Source organism: Diabrotica undecimpunctata, unplaced genomic scaffold (genome assembly GCF_040954645.1).
Source record: "Diabrotica undecimpunctata isolate CICGRU unplaced genomic scaffold, icDiaUnde3 ctg00000593.1, whole genome shotgun sequence".
Taxonomy (NCBI): domain Eukaryota; kingdom Metazoa; phylum Arthropoda; class Insecta; order Coleoptera; family Chrysomelidae; genus Diabrotica; species Diabrotica undecimpunctata.
Window position 1 is genome coordinate 534,298 of NW_027311900.1, and position 22,834 is coordinate 557,131.

The 22,834-nt window shown below is 32.5% G+C and overlaps 4 protein-coding genes across 5 annotated transcripts in view; 2 read left to right on the plus strand and 2 right to left on the minus strand.

Annotated features, from left to right (window-relative positions):
• The first annotated feature begins 373 nt into the window (after nucleotides 1-373).
• LOC140431195 (uncharacterized) lies at nucleotides 374-8,364 on the plus strand. The gene is made up of 5 exons (XM_072519118.1): nucleotides 374-540; nucleotides 596-662; nucleotides 3,988-4,227; nucleotides 4,342-4,447; nucleotides 8,147-8,364. Exons 1-5 carry the CDS (start codon nucleotides 510-512, stop codon nucleotides 8,210-8,212), a joined length of 510 nt encoding a protein of 169 aa, XP_072375219.1. The 5' UTR covers nucleotides 374-509; the 3' UTR covers nucleotides 8,213-8,364.
• A 235-nt stretch (nucleotides 8,365-8,599) lies between these two features.
• On the minus strand, nucleotides 8,600-11,341 carry LOC140431203 (uncharacterized). Its single transcript, XM_072519128.1, has 3 exons — nucleotides 10,126-11,341; nucleotides 9,721-10,005; nucleotides 8,600-9,301 (listed from the first exon to the last, which is right to left on the minus strand). The coding sequence occupies exons 1-3, from the start codon at nucleotides 11,281-11,283 to the stop codon at nucleotides 8,687-8,689; spliced, it is 2,058 nt and encodes a 685-aa protein (XP_072375229.1). The 5' UTR covers nucleotides 11,284-11,341; the 3' UTR covers nucleotides 8,600-8,686.
• A 657-nt stretch (nucleotides 11,342-11,998) lies between these two features.
• LOC140431204 (large ribosomal subunit protein mL62-like) lies at nucleotides 11,999-12,910 on the plus strand. Its single transcript, XM_072519129.1, has 3 exons — nucleotides 11,999-12,263; nucleotides 12,332-12,517; nucleotides 12,628-12,910. The coding sequence occupies exons 1-3, from the start codon at nucleotides 12,102-12,104 to the stop codon at nucleotides 12,886-12,888; spliced, it is 609 nt and encodes a 202-aa protein (XP_072375230.1). The 5' UTR covers nucleotides 11,999-12,101; the 3' UTR covers nucleotides 12,889-12,910.
• A 2,391-nt stretch (nucleotides 12,911-15,301) lies between these two features.
• Nucleotides 15,302-22,834, minus strand: part of LOC140431205 (putative RNA-binding protein Luc7-like 2) — a 51,420-nt gene continuing 43,887 nt past the window's right edge. For both annotated transcript variants that reach the window (XM_072519130.1, XM_072519131.1), the window contains 3 exons: nucleotides 20,128-20,340; nucleotides 19,477-19,694; nucleotides 15,302-16,257 (listed from right to left, as the gene is read on the minus strand). In XM_072519130.1, coding sequence (XP_072375231.1) covers nucleotides 16,167-16,257; nucleotides 19,477-19,694; nucleotides 20,128-20,340 — 522 coding nt within the window. In that variant the 3' untranslated portion in view covers nucleotides 15,302-16,166. The remainder of the gene's footprint in view (nucleotides 16,258-19,476; nucleotides 19,695-20,127; nucleotides 20,341-22,834) is intronic.

Sequence of the window (22,834 nt, forward strand, 5' to 3'; positions counted from 1 at the left end):
ACGGTGCAATGAAGAATGTAAACAGGTGATAGGAACAATGCGAAGTACACAAGAAATATATGGAAAGGTGAACTAGAAATTGAAAGCAGAAAAGAAAATTAAAAAATGTTAAGATAAAGAAAATTGAATAAAACCTTCAAAGTAAAGACTTTAGAGAAGCATATTATAAATTTTAGGTAAAACCTGAGGACATATAACTCTTGGTTTATGATAGTTCGTATTCTCCAACTGTTTAAAGTTTGTTGTAAATTCCCAAAATTATGTTTAAAATAATTATCCCTCATTTTTAATTTAGAACATTTTACATTTTAAAATATGTACCGCAATTACCGTACTATTGGCCGGATGGTTGTTAACGACCAAACGTAAAGTCCGTTCCAAGCCAAACAAGAAGATCAGACGGAGAGGCAAGTCGGTTGTTAAACTTCAGAACTATTTTTAAAAGTTTAAAAAGAAAAAAGTTTGAAGCAAAGGTCACTATATTTAAATCAACTTTAGAGTGAATCACAATGGTTGTTACGATTGTTTGGATGCACAATTGTGAGTAAATAAGTCTATTATTAGAAGGACATGTTTTTATTATTGGCTTTTTTAGGGATAAGTTTGATAGTGGCAGTTGCTAGTCTTTTTATAGTGATACTCTTTCTTTTTTTCTGCACTTGGTAAGTATTTACGGTATAATATCATGTGTACATTTGTCAACAACGTCTAGAAAATCTTTATTATAGTCTTTGGTAATATGTATCTATATTTATATTAAATTCTCGTACAATTATTCACTTAAATGAACAAAACTATACTATAATACACTAAAAGCTGTATAAAGTCATTGCATAAAGAAAATTTATTCAAAGTAAAGTAGTGTAAATAAAACATTGATAACTGCTAATTGGTAATTTTACATACAATTTACTGACATGGGCGTAGCGTGAAAAAGTAAGTAAGGGATGCAATAAAATCTGATAAGAATAATGGCAGGTAAGAGGGTAAATATAATACTTATACAGTATGATGCAAATGTATGGAATAAATTCATTATTTTAGAAACAGACGACTTTAAAAAAAAATCTTAAAACACGTCAATTTTAATTTTTGAATGGCCATCAACTGCTATATATGTGTTAGACATTACGTCATCATTGTCGGCGTAATGACGTAATCGACGATTTTTTTAAATACAAACCGAGGCCACACGACAGCTCATTTGAAAGGTCTCTTTATCGCCTTTGCAACGATATAATCAGTTGAATATTTATTTTTACAGGGTTAACCAAAACTGTTGGTTTATTAATACGATTAACTTACATTAAATGTTTACATAAATACAATTAAATTACAACAAATGTTCAAATTGACTACTGTCAGCAATAATACAATGTAAAAGACGTGCAATAAATTCTTTCCCAACGTTTTCGATGACTTCAGGTGTTATTTGTGCAATTTCCGTTCTGATGCGCTCCTTCAACTCTTCTACATTATTCGGTCGATTTTGATACACTCTGCTCTTTAAATATCCCCACAAAAAAAGTCTAACGGAGTCAAATCTGGAGACCTTGGTGGCCATTCGATGGGCCCCCTTCTAACTATCCACCTACCTGGGAAAACGTTATTAACGTAATTTCGTACCTCAAGGCCGTAGTGTTGCGGAGCCCCGTCATGTTGGTACCACAAATTATTTCTATTTGGAAATAGCTGATTCAGATGTGGCAACAGATAATCCTGAAGAAATTCTAGATAACGAGAAGCAGTTAAGTTTTCCTCAAAAAAATATGGCCCTACAATTTGATTGTTTATAATGCTGGCCCAAACATTCACCTTCTCGGGATATTGTGTCCTATACTCTTCCATCCAATGTGGATTTTCACTTGCCCAGTATCAATATGTCTGGCGATTTACGTGACCGTTCAGCATAAAAGACGCTTCATCAGAAAAAAGTACCTTTTGTATGAAACCCTGATTTCTGTTACATTTTTCCATAATGGTTTCGCAGAATTTGATTCTTCTATCAAAGTCATCTTCTAATAGCTCCTGGACCAGATGTACTTTGTATGGATGCCACTTCTCTTTTTTAGCACTCTTACAACAGTTGATTGGTGGACATTATTATCTAGTGCGACCTGCCTAGAACTGGTATGGGGATTGTCTTGAAACGCCAGTACAACGTCCAGTTTCTAGGCTTCGGATATTGATTTTCTACCACTTCTGGGAAGATCTTTAACATGGCCCGTTTCTCTAAATTTGTTTCAATTGTACTTACTGTTGGTTGAGTAATTGATTAACGATTGGGGTATTTAGCACTAAATAAATTACGAACTTCTGCTTGAGTCCTCACTCTATCTCCATAACCAATCATGATTAAAATCTCGATTCGTTCTGTTTCTGTTAATTTCATATTTGTAAATGCTGTTTTGTAATGTCGGCAAAAAAATGGAAGAGTAAAAATTTGACGTCTATTATTTGACAGATTCATAGATCATTGACAAATAAAGACGAGTCAATGACAATATTGATTTAAATATTTTTGAAAAATAACTTGGAATACTTACTACAATAATTAATTTCAGATTATAATGTAGCATTGTTTGTTATCAATGTGTTTTTTTTCGACACCAGCAAAAAACAATATTTTGTTTTATTCCCAGTGGCGTTCCTTAGTGTATTTTAGTTCAGTGAAGAAATATTTATTGTAATTTCATGTTACTTGACAAAGTTCATAATTTTAGTGAACCCTGTAGAAATAAATATTCAAGTGATTACATCATTGCAATGGCGATAAGGAGACCTTTCAAATGAGCTGTCGCGTGCCCTCGGTTTGTATTTAAAAAAATCGTCGATTACGTTATTACGCCGAAACTGATGACGTAATGTCCAACACATATATGTCAGTTAATGGTCATTCAAAAATTAAAATTGACGTGTTTTAAGATTTTGTTTAAAAGTCGTCTGTTTCTAAAATAATGCATTTATTCCATACATTTGCATTATACTGTATATAATACGAATTTATATCTTGAGGGAAAATTATCTTCTAGTCTAATCATTGATCGCTTTTTGTGCTCTCCAGCAGATAATCTTGTAGATAAAGCTTTTATTATTAATTACTGGAAACGCTTTAGTGTTGAGTGTTGTCTAGTATTCTCAAAGACAACTTACCCTCTCTCATTCTTCTTTTCAATATCTCTCTCTTCCTCATCCAGTCTAAACGTCAGAGATTTGAGCTCTAAAAATCATACGAACAAGCTGAATTTTGCTGAGAGTATCACATTTGGGACCCCAAAAAGATGTACAAAAGTTTGGCACTCCTAACTACGGGCTTCCCTCTAAAACTCCCCCTCATAGGGAGGGGGGAGACGAAAAACATGGATTTGCTAAGAATATGTACGGCATAGAAAAAAATGTTTCAAATAAGAAATGTAGCTGAGATAATTTTGAACAACAATGTTAAAAAATTTTGAACAAAAATAGGAATTTTTGTGTAGAATGAACCGTTCTTGACAAAGAAACAACGCTTGAAGTGACTGGCGACTTTAAATTTCAGTTACGCGCTCCAAATCATTTTTTCAAATAAAATTTGTATCAACTCCACGGTAAAAATTCGATATCTTTTGATCAAGGTGTCCTATTGACAAAAATTAAAATGCAAATGACGAATTGACAAAATTTGAAAATCGCGTAACTCTGAATTCGTGGAAGTCTTAGTCGAGGTATTACTGTATTTAGAATTGTTGATTTTTTTAAAGAGCAATTTAAAAGGCTTTCGTATAATTCTACACTTACCCCTAGAATATTTGAATCATTTCAACTCTTGACTTCCTGCTTATAGGGTTGATGGGTTTTAAATTATTTTTTTTTAGGATTATTTGATTGATATTTAATTTTATTTTGGGGGTGGTCATGACCCCTGTGACCCCCCCTTGGATCCGCCACTGCCATGAATGTACCTAAATATTGTGGATGTATTGAATATAATCTTGATTTAATTTTAAGCCTCGAAAAAAAGAAGAAGCCCACTCACTTCTACATAATAGACGAAGAGGGAATTAGAAAGGACAGTGTGAAAAATGATTTCGTTGGTGCTTCCCCGTGTAACCTAAATTTGTTCCGAAGATTTTCCGGGACTACTGAACCAGAACATATATTCACTTCTAAGAATTTACCCTTTTACTCGATAAATAATGAAACGGGACACAGCTCTGATTTGGTTGATTCTATAGAAACTACGAAAAGGTACATTTTTCTGTTTAGATAAGTATTTTTTTACATATCTGCCTACGATTTTTTTTAAATACTTTTTACATCATATTTCTATTAAAAAAGGTTGATCATTAATTTTTTTTTTAGTTTTGATAATTTGGTACTACAGTTTGATGGTAGTGATGTACCCCTAACGTGTAGATATGAACTTAGGTCCTGTGTAAGTGTAGAATCACTGAACAGCTTTTATTCTGTAAGTACTAATAAATTGAACTAAATTTAATCTCATAGCATTTAAATTTTTTCATCTGCTTTGTATAGTAGTGGCAACATTTATTGTAGAACGCTTTAAATGCGGCGATATTTGATCCCACTTTATCTTTTTTACAAATGACGGGTGCTGTTTGCTGAACTTTAATTATTTGAATTTTTGCGCATGGGCGCAAAAACAAAAATTTTCGATTTTTTTAAATAAAACATTAAGCACAAGGTTTGCAACTGGTGCATATTGTGTTTATTGATATAAGGTACATTCTGAAGTGATTCCAGCCAAAAAATACACTTCTATGGAAAATGTCCAATTCAAAACAGATATTGCCTGGACTATATTAGGCCAGGGAAATAAGCAACAAAAAACCCTGTTTGTGACACTGAACCGGCTAGCCAAAAGACAGTTGTTTTGAGTTATATAGACTTCTATAGCAAGACCATGTTATGTTCCTGCAAACAGTGAAGCATTTTAAACAAATTTAAGAGAATTAAACTTTTTAAATAAAAGTATTCAAAATGAAGTTTTTTAAATAGTTATTTGTTGCTTAAAAAATTGCAAAATAAATCAAAAATTTTGTTTTTTTATGAATATTAATAACTTTTTTATAAATAAACCTAGAATCTTCATATTACAGTGAATACTGGTTCCTGTCATGCTTAAAGTATGATCAAGATATCAAAGCGATTGGTCAAATAGTTTAAAAGTTATTCAATTTGTTTATTCCAAATTAAATTTTTTTGCAACAATATAAGTCAGAAAATGATAAAGTTAAAGTAATTCTACAAATAGCTTATAAAATATAAAGATTTCATCATCATCATCAGCCCTTAGTCGTCCACTGCTGAACATAGGCCTCCTCGAAAAACCTCCATTCAGATCTATCTTGCGCTGCTACAATCTAGTTGGTACAAATCCTCTTTATGTCGACAGTCCATCTTGTGGGTGGTCTTCCCGGGTTTCGTCTATTCGGTCTCGGTCTCCACTCCAAGATTTTTTTGATCCACCTATTATCCTTCATTCTAGCGACGTGTCCTGCCCACCTCCATTTAATTTTGGCTATTTGTTTTATAATGTCTTCTACACCACTTTTTCTACGGATTTCTTCGTTTCTTACCCTATCTCGCAACGTTATGCCTAACAATGATCTTTCCATTTTACGTTGCACCACTTGTAGTTTTCGTGTAGATGTCCTTGTTAGGGTAAGTGTCTCTGCGCCATATGTACGGACAGGCAGGACACACTGATTAAAGGCTCTTCTTTTTAAGCTGATAGGTATATCATTTTTAAAAATATCACGCAGTCTTCCATATACTGCCCATCCCAGTGTTATTCTTCTTAGCAGCTCAGCAGTTTGATTATCTCTGCTAATTTTTACCGTATGTCCAAGGTATATGTAGCTGTCAACTATTTCAATTTCGACGTCTTCTACCCTTAAAGGATGGTTCGGAACTAAATTAGTCATCATTTTTGTCTTTTGGTAGTTAATATTTAGACCTACTTTACGTGCTGCATCGCTGAGTTCATTCAACATATCACTGGCAGCCTTTAGGTCATCTAAAATCAGAACAATATCATCTGCGAATCGTAGATGACTAAGCATCTGACCATCAATATTTATTCCTTTACTTTCCCATTCCAGTGACTTCAAAGCATGTTCAAGTACAGTAATGAACAACTTAGGCGACATAGTATCTCCCTGTCGAATACCTCTCCTAATATGTATCTTATTGGTAGGACCGTGCAGATTTATAGTTGTAGCATTTCTGTATATATTTTCTATAATATTGGTGTATCTATGATCAATCGACACTCTTCCAATGCCTTTAGAAGTGCGGGTAGTTCGATTAAACGCTTTATGGAAGTCTATAAATGTTAGAACTAGAGGTCTATTGTATTCAATTGATTTTTCAATCAAGACTTTTATGCACTGTAGGAAGTCATTTGTACCGCAGTTGGGGCGAAAACCAGCCTGTTCTCTTGGCTGATATAGCTCAAATTTTGCTTCTAATCGATTGGTTATTATTCTGGTGTACAGTTTGTATAAATGGTTGAGTAGAGAAATTGGCCTATAATTCTCTAGGTTCATGTTGTCACCCTTTTTATGCAGTTGAATTGAAGAGGTCTCGTATTTTTTTCAAAAGAGAAGTTCCGCCAAGTTTTATAGCTTCTGTAACTATTCCATCATATCCTGGCGCCTTGTTATTTTTTATTTTTTTAAGTGCATATTGTATCTCATCTAGAGTAATTTCTGGAATGTCCTCAGATCCCTGGTTTTGAACCTTTTGTCTACCGTCTTCATTTATATTATTGTTAATTTGGTTTGTGTATAATATAGTGTAGAATTCTTCGACAATTTCAAGTATTTTCTGTCTGTCTGTTGTTACTTCACCCTCTTTAGGTGACCTCCTAACCTAACCTAAGCTGGAAAATTTCTTTTCTACTTGTCGCCATTTTTCGTCTCATTACCTTCATGCTCCTGTTTTGCTCTATAGTCTGTACGATTTTTTCATGTTTAAATTTCCTAATATCTCTTCTCACAGCTTTCGATATGTCTTTATTGAGTGCCCGAATGGTTTGTGGGTCAATGTCCCTTTTACTTTGTAACTGTCTTCTTTCTATTATTTTGAGTTGTGTTTCTAAAGTGATCTTTTGATTTTAGTCTTTGGGCAAAAACGTGCTTGTGCCAGTTTAAGTGTATCAACTATTTGTTTGTTCAACTCACCGATATCGTTTGGTAATATACTGTGATCATTCATCATTTTCTGACTTATGTTGTCGAAAAAATAAATTAATTTGGGAAAAAAAATTAAATAACTATAAGACTATTTCACCAGTCGCTTTAAATTTTATTTTTAAAAAAGTTATTAACAGTCTGACTTAGTTTGCAACTTTCTAAGCAACAATTAAGGGCAGAAACATCTACAAAACGCCATTTTGAAGGTTTTTTATGACTTTTTGCTGAGTTTTTTGACATCAATTTGTTAATAACTAATTAAGTCCAAGAAATCGACTGCAGGAAACATTTAGGTTCTTGTTATAGAGGTCCATACTACTCAAAACGACTGTCGTTTTCCTGGCCGGTTTAGCGTCACGAAAAAGTCTTTCCCTGGTTAATATATGTAATCTAAGGGTTATTATACCTTACTATGTGGCTAGTTTTAATTAATAATTATGTTTTTACTGATGATGGTCTGATAAGACCGAAAACGCTCTGAAATTTTCAATCTGGTAATTTCATATATAGGTACATATATAATCTAATTCTTCTATAAAAAAAGTATTTTTCATATAAAAATGCGTGCACGTCATTTAAGATTTACGACGTCAGAACTCCACAGCGTTGCCAAAACATCAGAATAGTAAGTTAGTGAGGAATTTTTAAAATGTCAACTATTTATCAAACTATTATATTAACAGTAAATACACTTAGTTTTAAGATTACTGCAACACACTAAAATACATAAGAAAACATTTTATTACAAAATTATATACAGCCAATCACTGGGATTATCCATTTTATTAGTCACTAGAAAAATGTCTAGAGATTGATACCTGTATTTACAAAAATGATGAATTAGAGGAAGAAACAATAAAATTTTTAATTGTTTGTGCTTCTCCACATTATTATGCTCATGGTACATACATTAATGGTCAAGACTAATATTCTATAATCATTTTTAGGCCCATCCATCTACAATCGCAAGGGGTACGTCAAGAGAAAGTTTTTGTAGCTTAATATCAGAATAAAGTGTTCAATGGCATCTTCTGAATCATTACAAAGACTGATTATATTAGAAATGTAAGATGAAATATTATATTTTGTACTATTTATGAATTTTTATTATATGTATACAAGTATTTGTTTATATTAATCAAATTAAAGTATCTTGTATTTACAATTTGGTCTATTTATTAGCCTACAGTATTAGAAAACTTATTCTGGTACTAACAATTAGTTCCTATGAAAAACATGTCACACAATGTGAATGAAGAGAGAGAGAGAAAATGGGCGTTAATGCTTCTGCTGAACCCTTTAACACAGTACTACTCCATCATGGACTGACTTGATTCACTTGGAACTATCAATTAAAGGTAGAAAGTTCACTTTTTAGGATTAGTACAGAAAAAAGAGGATAATATAAAGAAGCTTTATTAAAATAAAATATTTATAGTGTACAAATAAAGATATTTACAAAAGTTTAGACTGCATTTGTATTGCAGTTAGGTCCAATATTCTCTTTGTTGAGCTTTAGGTGACTGTGCCATTTCTGGGATTTTCTCTTTAGAAATCAAATTATATTTCCTCATATATTCCAAACTAGCCAAAGAAAACTCAGGTCTCGGTTCTAGGATTCCTCCACACGGTTCATTTCTCAGTCGTTCTTGTAGTTTATCTGACGGTAAGTACTTATTTAACAGTTGTTTCCCAGTAAGACTCAGATCAGACGGGCTTCGACCACTCATACCTTCTAAACCACATTGATCATCAATCGTTACTCCTAAACTCTTTAAATGTTTCAGAGTTGCTTCTTTCACTTTGTTCAAGGTCTTATTTCGACTCTTTTCCGCTTCTGGCCCTTTTTGCCTAAAATCGTTTGTTTGTATGTGAGCTCTTTGTAAAATATTGTTTACTTGTCCCATTAGGTTATTATAAAGCGTTGTACCCATTTCTGTGGACGATGATTCGTCATCAGAGCTTTCGTAATCATCCATGTTGATGTTGATGCTCGGCAGTGGACTGGGACATTCCTCTCTCACCATTAACGGTTCCTGGAAATGTATTGATTGGAGTAGATCATTGTCATTTTTCGTAGACAAGTCTGATTCTGTTAACTCCTAAAAATAATTTAAATAATCAATAAAAAACACTGGAAAAAAGCATAAAGAAGTAATTAGGAAAGTTGCCAACCATATCAAAGACCAGTAATAACAATATAGAATCTTTTTTTATTCACCTCAGAAATACATTTCAAAATAAAACATTAAAAGAACATAAGAACTAGAGAAAATATGAGATGAAAAGAATTAGTAAAAGATTGAATTAAATAATTATGGGAATAAACCAAAAAGGTATGAAAAGAACTTCTAAGAAAGGAGGGAATAAAAAGCAACTGAAAATTGTAGAGGGAAGTGGTTTGAGATAAGCTCAAAGTTGGTTTTATTCAATTATGTAACCAAAAGAACTCTAAAAATCTAATAACAATCACAATTGATCATATAGATTGAAATCTAAACAAAATAAAATGATTTCTTACCTGAATTTTTGGCTCATTATTAATAAAATTCTGCTTTGGTTGACTTCTTAGAGGCATATCAAAACTTGTAGTCAAATTAATAGAAAATTTTGAAGTTCCCCATTTCCTCTGGTTATCCTGATACATACTAGCCTGTTGTGTTATTGTATTTTCTTGCCTGAAGTGATTCTTCTGGGGTGTCGATATATGACCATATTTCTGAGAATCAGCAATTTTTTTATCTTGATCTGAAGATGCCTCTATGGGTTTTGAATAGTTCCTGTCTCTTTCTAATAGCATGGCCACCTGTAATTATAATTAACTTTATCACAGCATTATCTAATTATTTTCGTTAATTTAATGTATAATTAATATGAATCACATTGAGATAAGTCCATAAATTAAAATTTTGGGGCATAAATTTACCTGTTTTTGCAATATCAGTAGCTGTTCATTTTGCTGTGCAATAATTTTTAAAAGATCTGAGTTATTAAGTTCTCCATTTCTCCTATTCTCCAAAGCTTTAGATTCTGACACATCTTCATAATTTGTTTGAGTCTCCATATTACACTTTTGACCCAAAGGGTGTACATAAGAAGGTTGATATGGTAGTAATGTTTGAACCCTTGTATTATAAGCACCTGTGTACTGTTTAGTTTGGGGTTGAACACTTTCTTGATATGCTTGGCACTTCTGTTGAAAACCTGTATCAAAAACTTTGTCATATTTCTCTTGGAGTCTACTATCACTATTATTATTTAAAATCTGTCGAGTATTCTGCTGAAATAAAGGGCTAGTATTTTGGTTATTAGTAGCAATATTTTTTTTGTAATTAAAAATATCAGTTACAGAATCATTGTGTATTTTTCTTTTAGGAGCAATTTTTTTCTGTAGTTCTAAAAAGTGTTGGTATGATTTTGGTATTGTGTTTTCTTTATTTTCTGCTGCCTTATCTTCTGTGTGGTTATCACTATTCTGTTTAACTGTCTCGTCTTGTAAATTTTTATGTGATACATTTTCATATTGTTTCTCTTTGAGATCCTTATTGGATGGGACTGTATCACCAATATTAATTTTGTTAATAGTATTAGCTACTCGTGGCACGTCGATAATACTTAAATCTAATTTTCTATCGGGAATATTCGCCATATACATTTGTTCGAAACTATTTGGATTCCTACAGTCCTCTCCATTTTGTTTCCTTATTGCACTAAAATTTTGGTAGCTGCAACCAGCTTCTACCCTACAATAGTCCACATTTTTTGTTAAATATTTTTGGGATTCACCATGTGTTTGCTGAGATACAGGACTTTCAAATCGTACTTGCTTTTTGGCAAATTCTGCTTGCAAATGTTTGTAACCAAAAGGCATAAAACTCTGTTGATCCCGTATAGGCATGTTATCTAGATATTTCTCCATTCCTCTTTGTTTCATTTCCCAAATATTTTCTTGAGAGCAAAAATTGTCAACAGTAGTTCTAGTATTACTAATCATGGAAACTTCAGGAACAATTGGTGAATAAATATATTTATCAATTGGCGTTGGTTCTGGAACTGTTACTACAGGATCGAGGAAGGACTCCATTGTTTAACATAAATTATAAACGTTAACGACAAAAATTAAAAGAATTGTAAACAAAATTCAAATGTTTGACATAAGTCAAATTAAAGCTATAATTCATCTTTTGGTTATTAACTACAGTGTCTTATAAATAGAATTTCCAGCCACAAGTTCATTTGTAAAGAAGAATTCACGGTCATCGTTAACAAGGCGACAATCAGAAGATAGCCTCAAATGTCAACCATGGAACAAAATATTTGGGTTTGGCAATGTTGGCATATTTTGTATGCTTCAAATCAGAAAAAGATTTTAAAGAATATATTTTGATTATGTTATTTTATCAGTTCTAAAATTTTTTAATTTATATAAACAATAACAAGTAAATATTTTTTTCTTTCGAGATTAATTGCAAAAAACATCTTTTGCAATCTGGCAATTGGTGGTTTGAGGATTGCCAAATCTATCCGTTAATCTATCAAGTTCGGTGTCAAAGGGCAATTGCAAAAAAAAAACTTTCTAATAATTAACTGCAATTATTCTCGAAAGAAACACATAATTTCTCGTTCTTGTTTTATATAAATAAAAAATTAAAGAATTCATAAAATAATATAATCAAAATGTACTTTTTTAAATGTTAAAAGCTTTTTCTCTTTACATTTGAAGCATACAACGTATATATTATAAAAACATGTAAACACTGCCAAACCGAAATATTTTGTTCCATGGTTGACATTTGCAGCTATATTCTGGTTGCCTTCTTGTTAATAATGTCCGAACTCATTCACAATACATAACCTAAGTTTATAGAATTAAATGAACTGATTTAATTCATTAATACAAAAATGAATATTTTTAAAAGGGCCACTGTCGAACTTATACAACATGTCAAGATTTATAATTTATTTCAGTCGGCTCAAGTGTACAGACCAGTAACTTCCTACAAAAGTGTGATCTCACTAGAACATTTATATCCAAATAGTACCTTAAAAATAACAACCCCTCAGGTGAGTACATATTCTACATATAAAAATAATTGATATCATCAGATATTTTATTCGACAGTGTGTTTCAGTATCCAAGCAATACAAATGAATTTACTGGATATATCCCCATGGAAGAATTAGATATTAGTTATAGTAGAAGTAGTGGTCCTGGGGGACAGAATGTAAACAAAGTAAATACCAAGGTGGACGTACGATTTCATTTGCAATCAGCTAAATGGTTGAATGAGAAAATTAAAGAAAAAATGGCTGAAAAGGTGAAGTATTTAAATTATCTTGTGTGAAATACAAAATTGCAAAGTATTTTTTGTTTTAAAATTACCAGAGTTATTATTGTTAATATGTATTCATTTCACTTTTCTTTTAGTTTAGTACCCAATTAACCAAAGAAGGATACCTAATATTCAGATCAGATGTTACAAGATCACAACAGTTAAATTTAGCTGATTGTTTGGAAAAAATTAGGAAGGCTGTTAGAGGGGTATTGATGGTTCCACCAGAGCCTAGTGTAGAAAGTCAAGAGAGGGCTAGACGAAGACTAGAAAGGGCTGCCAAAGAAAGGCTGATGATTAAGAGAGAAAAATCACAAGTGAAACATTATAGAAATGATTCTAATATTGTAGTTTAGTAAATAAATTATTTTACAGAGATGGCCACAAATGTATAGTTATTTATTTAAAAGATCTGAGTTATTTGTCAATTGGAGCATCTTTACATGCAGCCACAAATTGGATGATGTTAGGCATTTAGTTCGTCTGTAATAGTTAAGGAATAATTATTAAATAAGGTACAGTGTGACAATAACATCTTGGCTCCACCAAAAATGTTTTTGATTGTCACAAATATCTTTCAAAGTTCTGTCCAGTTTCAAATATTTATTCATATGTCCATCCTCGGTAGACATTGTTGATATTAATATATACATCTATGGTTGAATCATTATTATTTGGAGCCGCATTACCAAATACAGCTATGTTAATCTATCAATACTTTATTTTGTTAATTTATTTATTTAATCATAGTATGTAGCCATCTACTAGTTATATTGCGATTTAAAATGACAGAAAAACTGTTTTTTATATCAAACTATCTTTTACACAAACCTCTTGATAATATCCAAATACAACAAAAAAAGAATTATCTAATTTGGTGCAGTTGTTCTGAAGTAAAACATATACAAATATTTTGGAGATTCATTTTTATTTATATAGATAATGTGCAATGAGGATTTAAGCCAAAATAAAACAGTATTACTTCAGAGAAAACACAGAACATTAACTAGAGTGTATTTGTAACTAAACCTGTATTATCCTGAAATATTGCATTCTTCCAAAATAGTATCAGTGTTTATACGTTTGTTCAATATATTTGTTTCTGTTTGTTAGTTGTAGTAACATTATTTTCATTTCTCTTCACAACTTTATTCAATGCTAGAGACTTAATATAGGAATCTAATTATAAACTAACTATATATCATTTTATACTAGTTTTTTGCTTCACTGTAAGTTTATATAGAAATAACATCTAATTGGCAAATAATTCCTTTAATTCTTCAGGTTTATTTATATCCATCTTTATCTCCATTAGAACATTTTCCCACTCTCTTTTGCATATCTAATATTTTCGGAATTCCTTAGATAACTTTAATTCATTTTGTTCTATTGATAACTTTAATTCATTCTGGTGATAAAAAAATAGCTTTAAAAAATTCGCTACAAAAATCTTTCAAACTGCGCTAAATCAAAATTTTTAAGCTGTATTTGAGCTCCACATAGAACAATTCCTAAAAATATGTACTCTGCAAATCCGTTTGACCATGATACCAAAGAATATAGATGCATATGCGTCTATATTATTTGATGATACCAGTTAAGTTAATTTAAGCAAATTGAAATTCTGATAACATTGTAAATATAAACTGTAAGTTGTCTAAATTTGGCGCAACTTTGTGAATAAAAATGGGTTTTTATCATAGACGTATATTAACATATACGTCTATGGTTTTTATGTAGGTCTTCTCACTAATTTTTGTTTTTTTTCTGACTACTATATTGTTAAGATAGGAATAAAATTAAGTTGCATACTAATGTTTACCAAATAAAAATATATGTTAATGTGTTTTATTCCGATTTAATATAATTATATTAATCGATGTTTACTTGTATCATATAGCAGTTTTTTCTTTAAACATGATTATTTCAGGAATACTTTGCTCATTTTTGCAAAATTGTGTGTTTATAATCCGGTTTTTACATAGTCTAATTAAAATATTACCACTAATTCATCCTTTCACATATGTATTGACACTCTTTGATGTGATTTTGGTAATTTTCGTGTATTAGTAAGGCTACACCTTCTTTGACTACTCCACTATAGATTAGTAGATATATCATCTAATTTTTATTCTTTTTCCTTTCTTTTTTGTTTCCTGTAGAGCGCATATGTCTATTTGTTACTCTATCAGCACTTTGGTTATTTCTTGGTCCCTTGAGTTGAGCGATCCGATATTCCACTTTTATAAAAATAGCAGAAAAATAAATAAATACATACAGGTCCACATCAACTTAGCTTTACAGCATTATTGTCACTTCTATAAAAATCGCAGAAAAATAAATAAATATTGCATTTTCCCTAATTCGTGCGAAATTTTTCGTTTAAAAGTGGGTCTAAAATAATTCAGCTTTAGTGCATTGTTGTCACTTTTACACTAAATTCGCAGAAATATAAATAAATACCACGTTTTCACTACTTCGTGCGAAATTTTTCGTTTAAAAGTACATAGGTCCAAATTAATTTAGCTTCAGCGCGTTGTTGCTACTTTAAATAAAAATCGCAGAAAAATAAATAAATAAATTTTCAGTACTGAGCGGGAACTGTTAGCACATTGTTGCCGCTTTTACAAATATCGCAGAAAAATAAATAAATACTACAATTTCACTACTTCGCGCAACATTTATCGTTTGAAAGTAGGTTCAAATCATTTCTTTTTCAGCGCATTGTTGCCGCTTTTACAAAAATTGCAGAAATAAATAAATACCACATTTCCCTTAATATTTATTTGAAAGCATTATGATTATAACATCAATAAACTTATCTAAAATAATATCTACAACTTTATTTTTATACCAAACTACACGAAAAATTAAATAAAGAACTTAGTGACTTTTCAGTTTACATTTCTGTAGGAAGTTACATAACATGGGGAATTCTATCATAATGTTACCAATATGATACAATTACATAAACAATTATAGACCTTTTTGGTATATAGTACTGCAGTAAATTGCGTAAAAAGGAAGAGATAATATTTGTTTAAAATGAAGGTTCATCTATTTATTTAATTGCAGTCCTGTTGCTTGTTGCTAGAAACCACACAATAACGATCTAGTCATTTTACTTTCGAGAAAGAAACAACGAATAATTAAAATATTATTTAGATATAACAGTAAAACATCTACACACAATGGTTTAATATTGAATCTGCTTTAGTGAAACTTCCATTCACGCCAAGATGTCTATGAGCTAAGTGGATAGTGCTAATGGTGAATACATCAACTAGGTAATAAAAAAAAGGAATATAAAAGACTAAACGAGTGGAATAATCTGCTCAATAATGTATTCTCGAAATGTAATATTTGAAGTCTGCATAAACTTTCTGTTAAGATCAACAATATCACATTAAGACATAAGTTACTAATTTGGTGAAACATTTTGAATGTCAAGAAATCCAAGACTGATGTGTTGATGCGGATCACTCTAGTACACCACAAAATATGAAAATATCGAGCACAGCAACTTTCATCGCGGCTATCATTAAAGTAATACTCTGAACATAAAACCGGTGTGTAGACATTTTTCGGCATCTTTCTCAAAAACGCTTAATACGAACCATAAATTACTGTACTATTAATCTCGATCCCTATCCCTTTTTTTGTCGCTTGAACTTGAATGGCGCGAGTGGGATCTGCGACTGCGATCGCGGTCACGGCTTCTAGACCTGAAAAATAAAAAGAGAATGTTAGAAATTGCCTAAATAACGAAGTTATAGAAAAGTTTATGTCGTTAATGTCAGTTGTGACGGTATGCATTTACCATTACTTTGTTTTTACTGAAATAACTTTCAACAGTTTTATATGTAACATTTACTTTCCATCTAGTTGCTCAGCTATTATATGAATATTTAAAGAAATATTGAATGAATATTTAAGAAAAAGGTAAAGCAGGACCTTCAATTAAGTTTTCTAAACGACGGATCACGTACAAGATTTAACATCTGCACTGGAGAATCCTCCGTGATAGATTTAAGCTTGCGTGATCCAGGTCTAGCTCCACGTCTCTCTTTGAATGTTCTCTATGGTAGTGACCATCCTCCTATTACCATTAAGAATCTTTCAGGTCAGCCTTGCCCAAATGGAATATAAATTCTGCTTTGGAGAATTTCATACTGAATGATAATATAAATGATTCTTTAGGTGCTTTTAATAGTGTCATCTTGCAGAGTGCGGAGTTTTTCATTGGCAAAACAAAGCCCATTGAAAATCATATCCCTTTCCTTGGTAGAATAAGGAGTGTAACGAAGCAGTACGTGTCAGCAGAACAGCTTTTAATAGATTTAAGAAGCATGAAACGCTCGAAAATAAATTTAACTACAAAAAATGAAAGCTAGAGCTCAATGTTTAATAAATCAAACTAGAAAAATACACTAGAAGCCGAAAGGTCTAACCTCTCGAAAATTACAACATTCCATTAAACGCTCCTCTCACGTTACAAGAACTAAACAAATCACTTAATATTCTAAAGGAAATAAGTCCTAGGCCTGACAATATCCTAATTATTTTCTTAAAACACCTACCCACGTCTCCTAAAAATTACATGCTTCAATTATTTAACTTCATCTATCAACGACACCAGTACCTATCTGTTTGGTCAAAATCTATCATTCTCCCATTTCTCAAAAGCCAAAAATTTCCCCGATTCCTATAGACCAGCGGTCGTGGAACCGGGTTAAATTACCCCAAATGGGTTAAAAATGAAATTTTTGGGGGTAAAAATGAAACTTTTTGAGTAAAACATATATTTTTAATTTGCTATTTTATAAACCTGTTAGTATTTTTTTCAACTTAACAATGTAGCGACATATGAAGGGCACGCCATCTCACTCCCCACCACTAGAGTGTTCTCGAGTTATATCTTTGCGCAGTAAAGCACAGCCGGTTAGACGGCCACGTCATCTCACTCCCCACCACTAGAGTGTTCTCGAGTTATATCTTTGCGCAGTAAAGCACAGCCGGTTAGACGGCAACATTTTGGTAGACGGTTATTCAGATAGTTAAAATGCGGAAAGTACTCATTAGAAGCGAGTAATACCGGACCGCATTATCGTTTAGTCAAGTAACTGGCTTGATATAAAAAATAACTGAATAACTGGTAACTTATTTATTGGATAACTATTAGCTACTGTTATTTGTCAGTAACCAGGTGCCCCGGCTACCTGCTCCTGCTCAGTCCGTGCCATGCCATCAAGATACAAATACATTGACGAGTCAGAGAGCGTGTTTTTACTAGTTAGTTGCTAACAAGAGTACCATTTTATCATTAATCATCGATATATCGATCAAGGTAAGCCGCAATTTGAAAATTTAATTCAAGTATTTTACAAATATTATTTTAAGATGGCAGCAAATAGAAAAAGAACATACCAAGAGAATTCCTTAATTACCGTTTTATACAAATAGAAGACAATGGTACAATGAAACCAGTGTGTTGTATGTATGAAGTTACTGACTTCAGAATATTTCAAAAAAAGTTAATTGAAGAAACATTTAGATAATTTGCATTAACACCTCTCTTCCAAACTCCGAGAATACTTTGCAAATATAGAAATATCTGTTAAAAGACAAAGATTGAATAGCAACTTGTTTGGTACATTTGATCAGCGTTCAGCATCAAGGGCTAGCTTTGAAGTAGCCTGGCTGATTGCTCGAAATAAGAAACCATACACTATTGGTGAAGATTTGATTAAACCAGCTGCTGTAAAAATGGCAGAGATTATGTGTGGTCAAAAATAAGCGAAGAAACTGAATTCAGTGTCCTTTTCTGCGAGAATTGTGAAAGAACAAATTTCTATATTCGGAGAAAATGTGAAGAAACAGGTTATTTTCGCATTAAAACAGGCTAAATATTTTGCTATTCAGCTTGATGAGATAACTGATTTAAGTAGCAATTCACAGCTAATGGCGGCTATTTCGTGAATTATGTCAGGACGATGAAGCTGAATATACGGACCTACTTTATTATACAGAAGTGAGGTGGCTCTCTCGCGGAAATGTACTAAATCGAGTATGGACTCTCAAAACTGGAAGTCGAAATTTTTATGATTAATCAAAAAAATATTCTCGCAGATAAGTTTAAAAACTCTTCCTGGGTTGCATATCTCGCATATTTAGGTTTGGCAGAAGCAATTCTTAAACTTCGAAGTATTCAATTTGAGAGTAAACCAAATCTGTCGTCTTTTTGGATGTCAAAAGCTGCAAAGGCTTTCAAAATTGCACATGAAGAGTCGGTTAAAACTTGTTGCCATTTGGAACAGCAAAAAAGAACTTCTCAAATAATCCCAATTTCAAGTTTTTCAAGACATCGCTATCCTTCAAATCATGTGTGAAATTCTCGTGTGGAATGTGGTTTCATAATCAACTTACTTGAAAAGAACACATTAGGCAATTAATATTGATTTGTAATACGAAACTTAACCTAATGAAAACATTGTCAAATAGATACTGGGGCTCTGATCGCTCTACAGATCTATAGAACTAATTAGATCAAAAATTGATTATGGATCGATCAATTGCTTATGCCTCTGCTTCCCCAATATTGTTAAAACAGCTAGGTTTTATATACAACACAGCACTTAGACTCTCTCTTGGAACATTCACCTGTGGAAAGTTTACATTGTGAAAGTGGGAAGCCTTCATTACATCACCGCCGAATTTCCGTAACACTATCACACGCAACGTCAATAGCTTCAAATGTAAACAAACCTCTAGTTAATAACACGTTCAGTAATAAATATATAAATCTCTTTACCCATAGTACCAAATATAGCCTTACTATGAGCGAGTAGGGCGTTGCCTGAGATGTCTCGACATCGAATTATAACATATATTTATTTTTTCTTCTTTCGGTTTACAATTTAATAAAAATCCAAGATAAAACTTACCTTGACCTATATCGACTGCTTCTGCTTTTATCCTTATCTTTACGCTCTCTGTCTTTGCGATCCTTCGACCTAGATCGATGTCTTTTAGATCTTCTGTCCAATTCTCTACCACCGACGTAATGTTCTCTGTATCGTCTATCGTAGCGATCGTCTCTCTCCTCGCGATCTCGGTCCCTACCAGATTTTTTCTTTTCTTCCTTACGTTTTTCCGAATTTTTCTAAACAAAAAAATACTTGTCTAAAATACTATGCTACTAAAACAAGTAAGTAATATTCTTTTGAATATAAATGTAATCGTTTGATGATGAAACAGTGTGTCCCTAAACCTAATAGGATCGAAGTAAGATATAAAATTGGTTTAAAAATGAAGGATTAAAGTAAATGAAAGTCGACTCATCTGATAAACTGGTACTTCAAATTTAGAAATGTAAAAAAGTTTCAATATTACGTTTCAGTGATAACAAATATCTTTTGGCAGGTTCCCAAATGTCAAATCTGTCAAAAATTACTATCATTAAGACATACATATACAATAATATTTATATCTTGAATTACTTGAGATAAAAGGAACATTTTGTAATAAGTATTCCCCAAAAAATGAGTGCTTCTGAACGATGTGTAACATATAATAAGTATTTTTAAAGAACTTACCTCTAATTCTGCGAGTTTTTCTCTGATTTTGATGAATCCTAGATGAAGCTTACCGCCGAAATGATCCGCTAACCGTCGGTCATTATCGTGGATACCCAAGTAGGCTGAACACACTTCACATACTCGCAATTTTTGTTGTTGGTAGCTGCTGGCCGGCATCGAGTTGCGGTACTCCTGTTCGGCGTCTAGCTTCTTTTGCCTTAATTCATCCACCTTAATAAAATAAGATAAGAATTAGACATTTCAAGAAGTATATATAAACCTGATCGATTTTCAAAAGTTTTATCTGATGTCTTATCTTATGGGAACCATTGTGACGTGAGTTTTTTAGAATAGTGAAGAAAACCGCAGCAAGAGGGAAGTCAATTAACCAAGATGTTATCTCCACTTTTTAATAATCAAAATTGAAGTTAACGCATAACAGAAATATCCGAAATAGCGATCAGCGCATACTTGACAAATGACAAAGACAGTATTTACGACACGTTGCCAAATTACTTATATTTTATGGTTTTATGAGATGTTTTGATACAAAAAACTCCAAAAACGATATTAAGATAAATTTATTACGAGTGCAATAACGTTCTTCTTCTTCTTGTAGTTCCTTCTCCTATCGGAGGTTGGCTATTATCACAGCTATCCGTACCTTATTGGCGACTGCTCTGAAAAGATCTACTGAGCTGCAACTATACCACTCTCCTAGGATTCTTAGCCAGGGAATTCTTCGTCCTCCTATGGATCTTTTACCCTTGCTTTTACCTTGCATTATTAGCCTTAATATCTCATATTTCGCACATATATCTGGTAATGTGGCCTAAATATTCCAGTTTCCTTGTTTTGATGTACTTTATAACCTCGCAATCCTTTTGTAGCCTTCTTAACACTTCTATATTTGTAACTCGTTGGGTCCATGGTATTTTCAAAATCCTTCTCTAGCACCACCTCTCAAATGATTCCAACTTCTTTATATTATCCCCTTTTAGTGTCCAGCTTTCCAGATATTTGTAGTTATTTCTACTTGTTTTCCCTCGATATCTAGCCTTCCTACTGTATGTTGCTTAGAAATAATCGTGCACTTGGTTTTCTTAACGTTCATTTGTAGTCCATATTTTATACTGACTTGATGTAATATATTTACTAAGCGTTGCAGTGCTTCTAAACTGTCTGCAAAAACAGCGGTGTCGTCTGGGAATCTTATGTTGTTCAAGATTTTTCCGTTTATTGATATACCCTGTTGTTCCTCTGATATTGCTTCCTTAAAATAGCTTCGCTGTACAGATTGAATAACAATAGGGACAGCACGGAACCTTGTCTAACACCTCTATTGATTTCTATAGTTTCTGTATCGACATTTTCGATTCTAACCTTTGCTTTTTGATTCCAGTACAGATTGACAATAACCCTTTTATCTCGACTATCCACATTCTTTCCTTTTAACAGTTTTACGAGTTTCTGATGTATATATATATATATATATATATATATATATATATATATATATATATATATATATATATATATATATACCCGGTATTTAGGCGTTCGACGCCCTTCCGGTAGGGATCTATGGAGGAGTATCACCTAGCCGCAAGCCCTTATCTCTTGCCGTACTGCTCCACCATAGGCCGATCAGATACCAGCATATTCTAGACTAAGCCGCAGATTCATTTTATAATTTTAAACTGCTGCGTTAGCCTTTTTGTTTTCTGTACACCGAGCCCGGGGATTGAACTGACATCTCTCGCATTGAAGCGAAGGAGAAGCCAGCCGCCCAGCCCGCTTGGCTAATCCGATCGACGTTTCTGATGTACTCTATCAAAAGATTTTTGATAATCTATAAGGCAGACATAGAGATCCTGGTTCATATCAAGTCGTCTTTGCGCGAGAACGTTAAAAGCGTACAGAGCCTCTCTCGTTTCTAGTCCTCCTCTGAATGCAAACAATAACGTTACCGGAGTTGAATTTTTTTTACATGGATGTTAACGCTGAAAACAGCGTGGTGCTGAGTCTAATCTCTTCGATTTGGGATGCAATCAACAGTTTCAGCTATTTGTGGCATTTTTGCTTGAAAACTTTTTGTATGTTTCTGTTGGATAATGTAAATATAGATCATTGGAGCGCTGTTACCTTGGTTAGTCATTTCCAGTCCTCCATATTACATGTTTTTATTAAAATGTTTATTTACAATCTACCCATTATATTCTAGGTATTCAATAAAGTTGAAGATATTGGCTTGGGGTGGTGACGGTTCACCTTGATTCATCTAACCAGATGTTCTGGTCACTTCCTCTTCAGTCTTCTAATTCTTGCTGGAGCATTGACAAGTCTATTCCACTTGTTATACACTTTAATATGGCGAAGAAAACATCATCCCCTAAATGTTAATCTCTTAGTTACAACCCCTAACTTAAATTTTTTAATGGCACCCTGTACATTTTTTATAGTTTTGGATGTGGTCTTCTATCGTCTATTCAACAGATTTATTAAAAATAAAATCGATTTGTAAATAATCAAGAAATCAATTTTTTTTTTAATTTTGTTAATTAAGTGTCCCAGACTAATTTATCCAGGCTATATTTATTAACAAAATAGAGATTTTTTAAAGGGACAAAAACTGGTCTATTCCATTTGTTATACACTTTAATATGGCGAAGAAAACATCATCCCCTAAATATTAATCTCTTAGTTACAACCCCTAACTTAAATT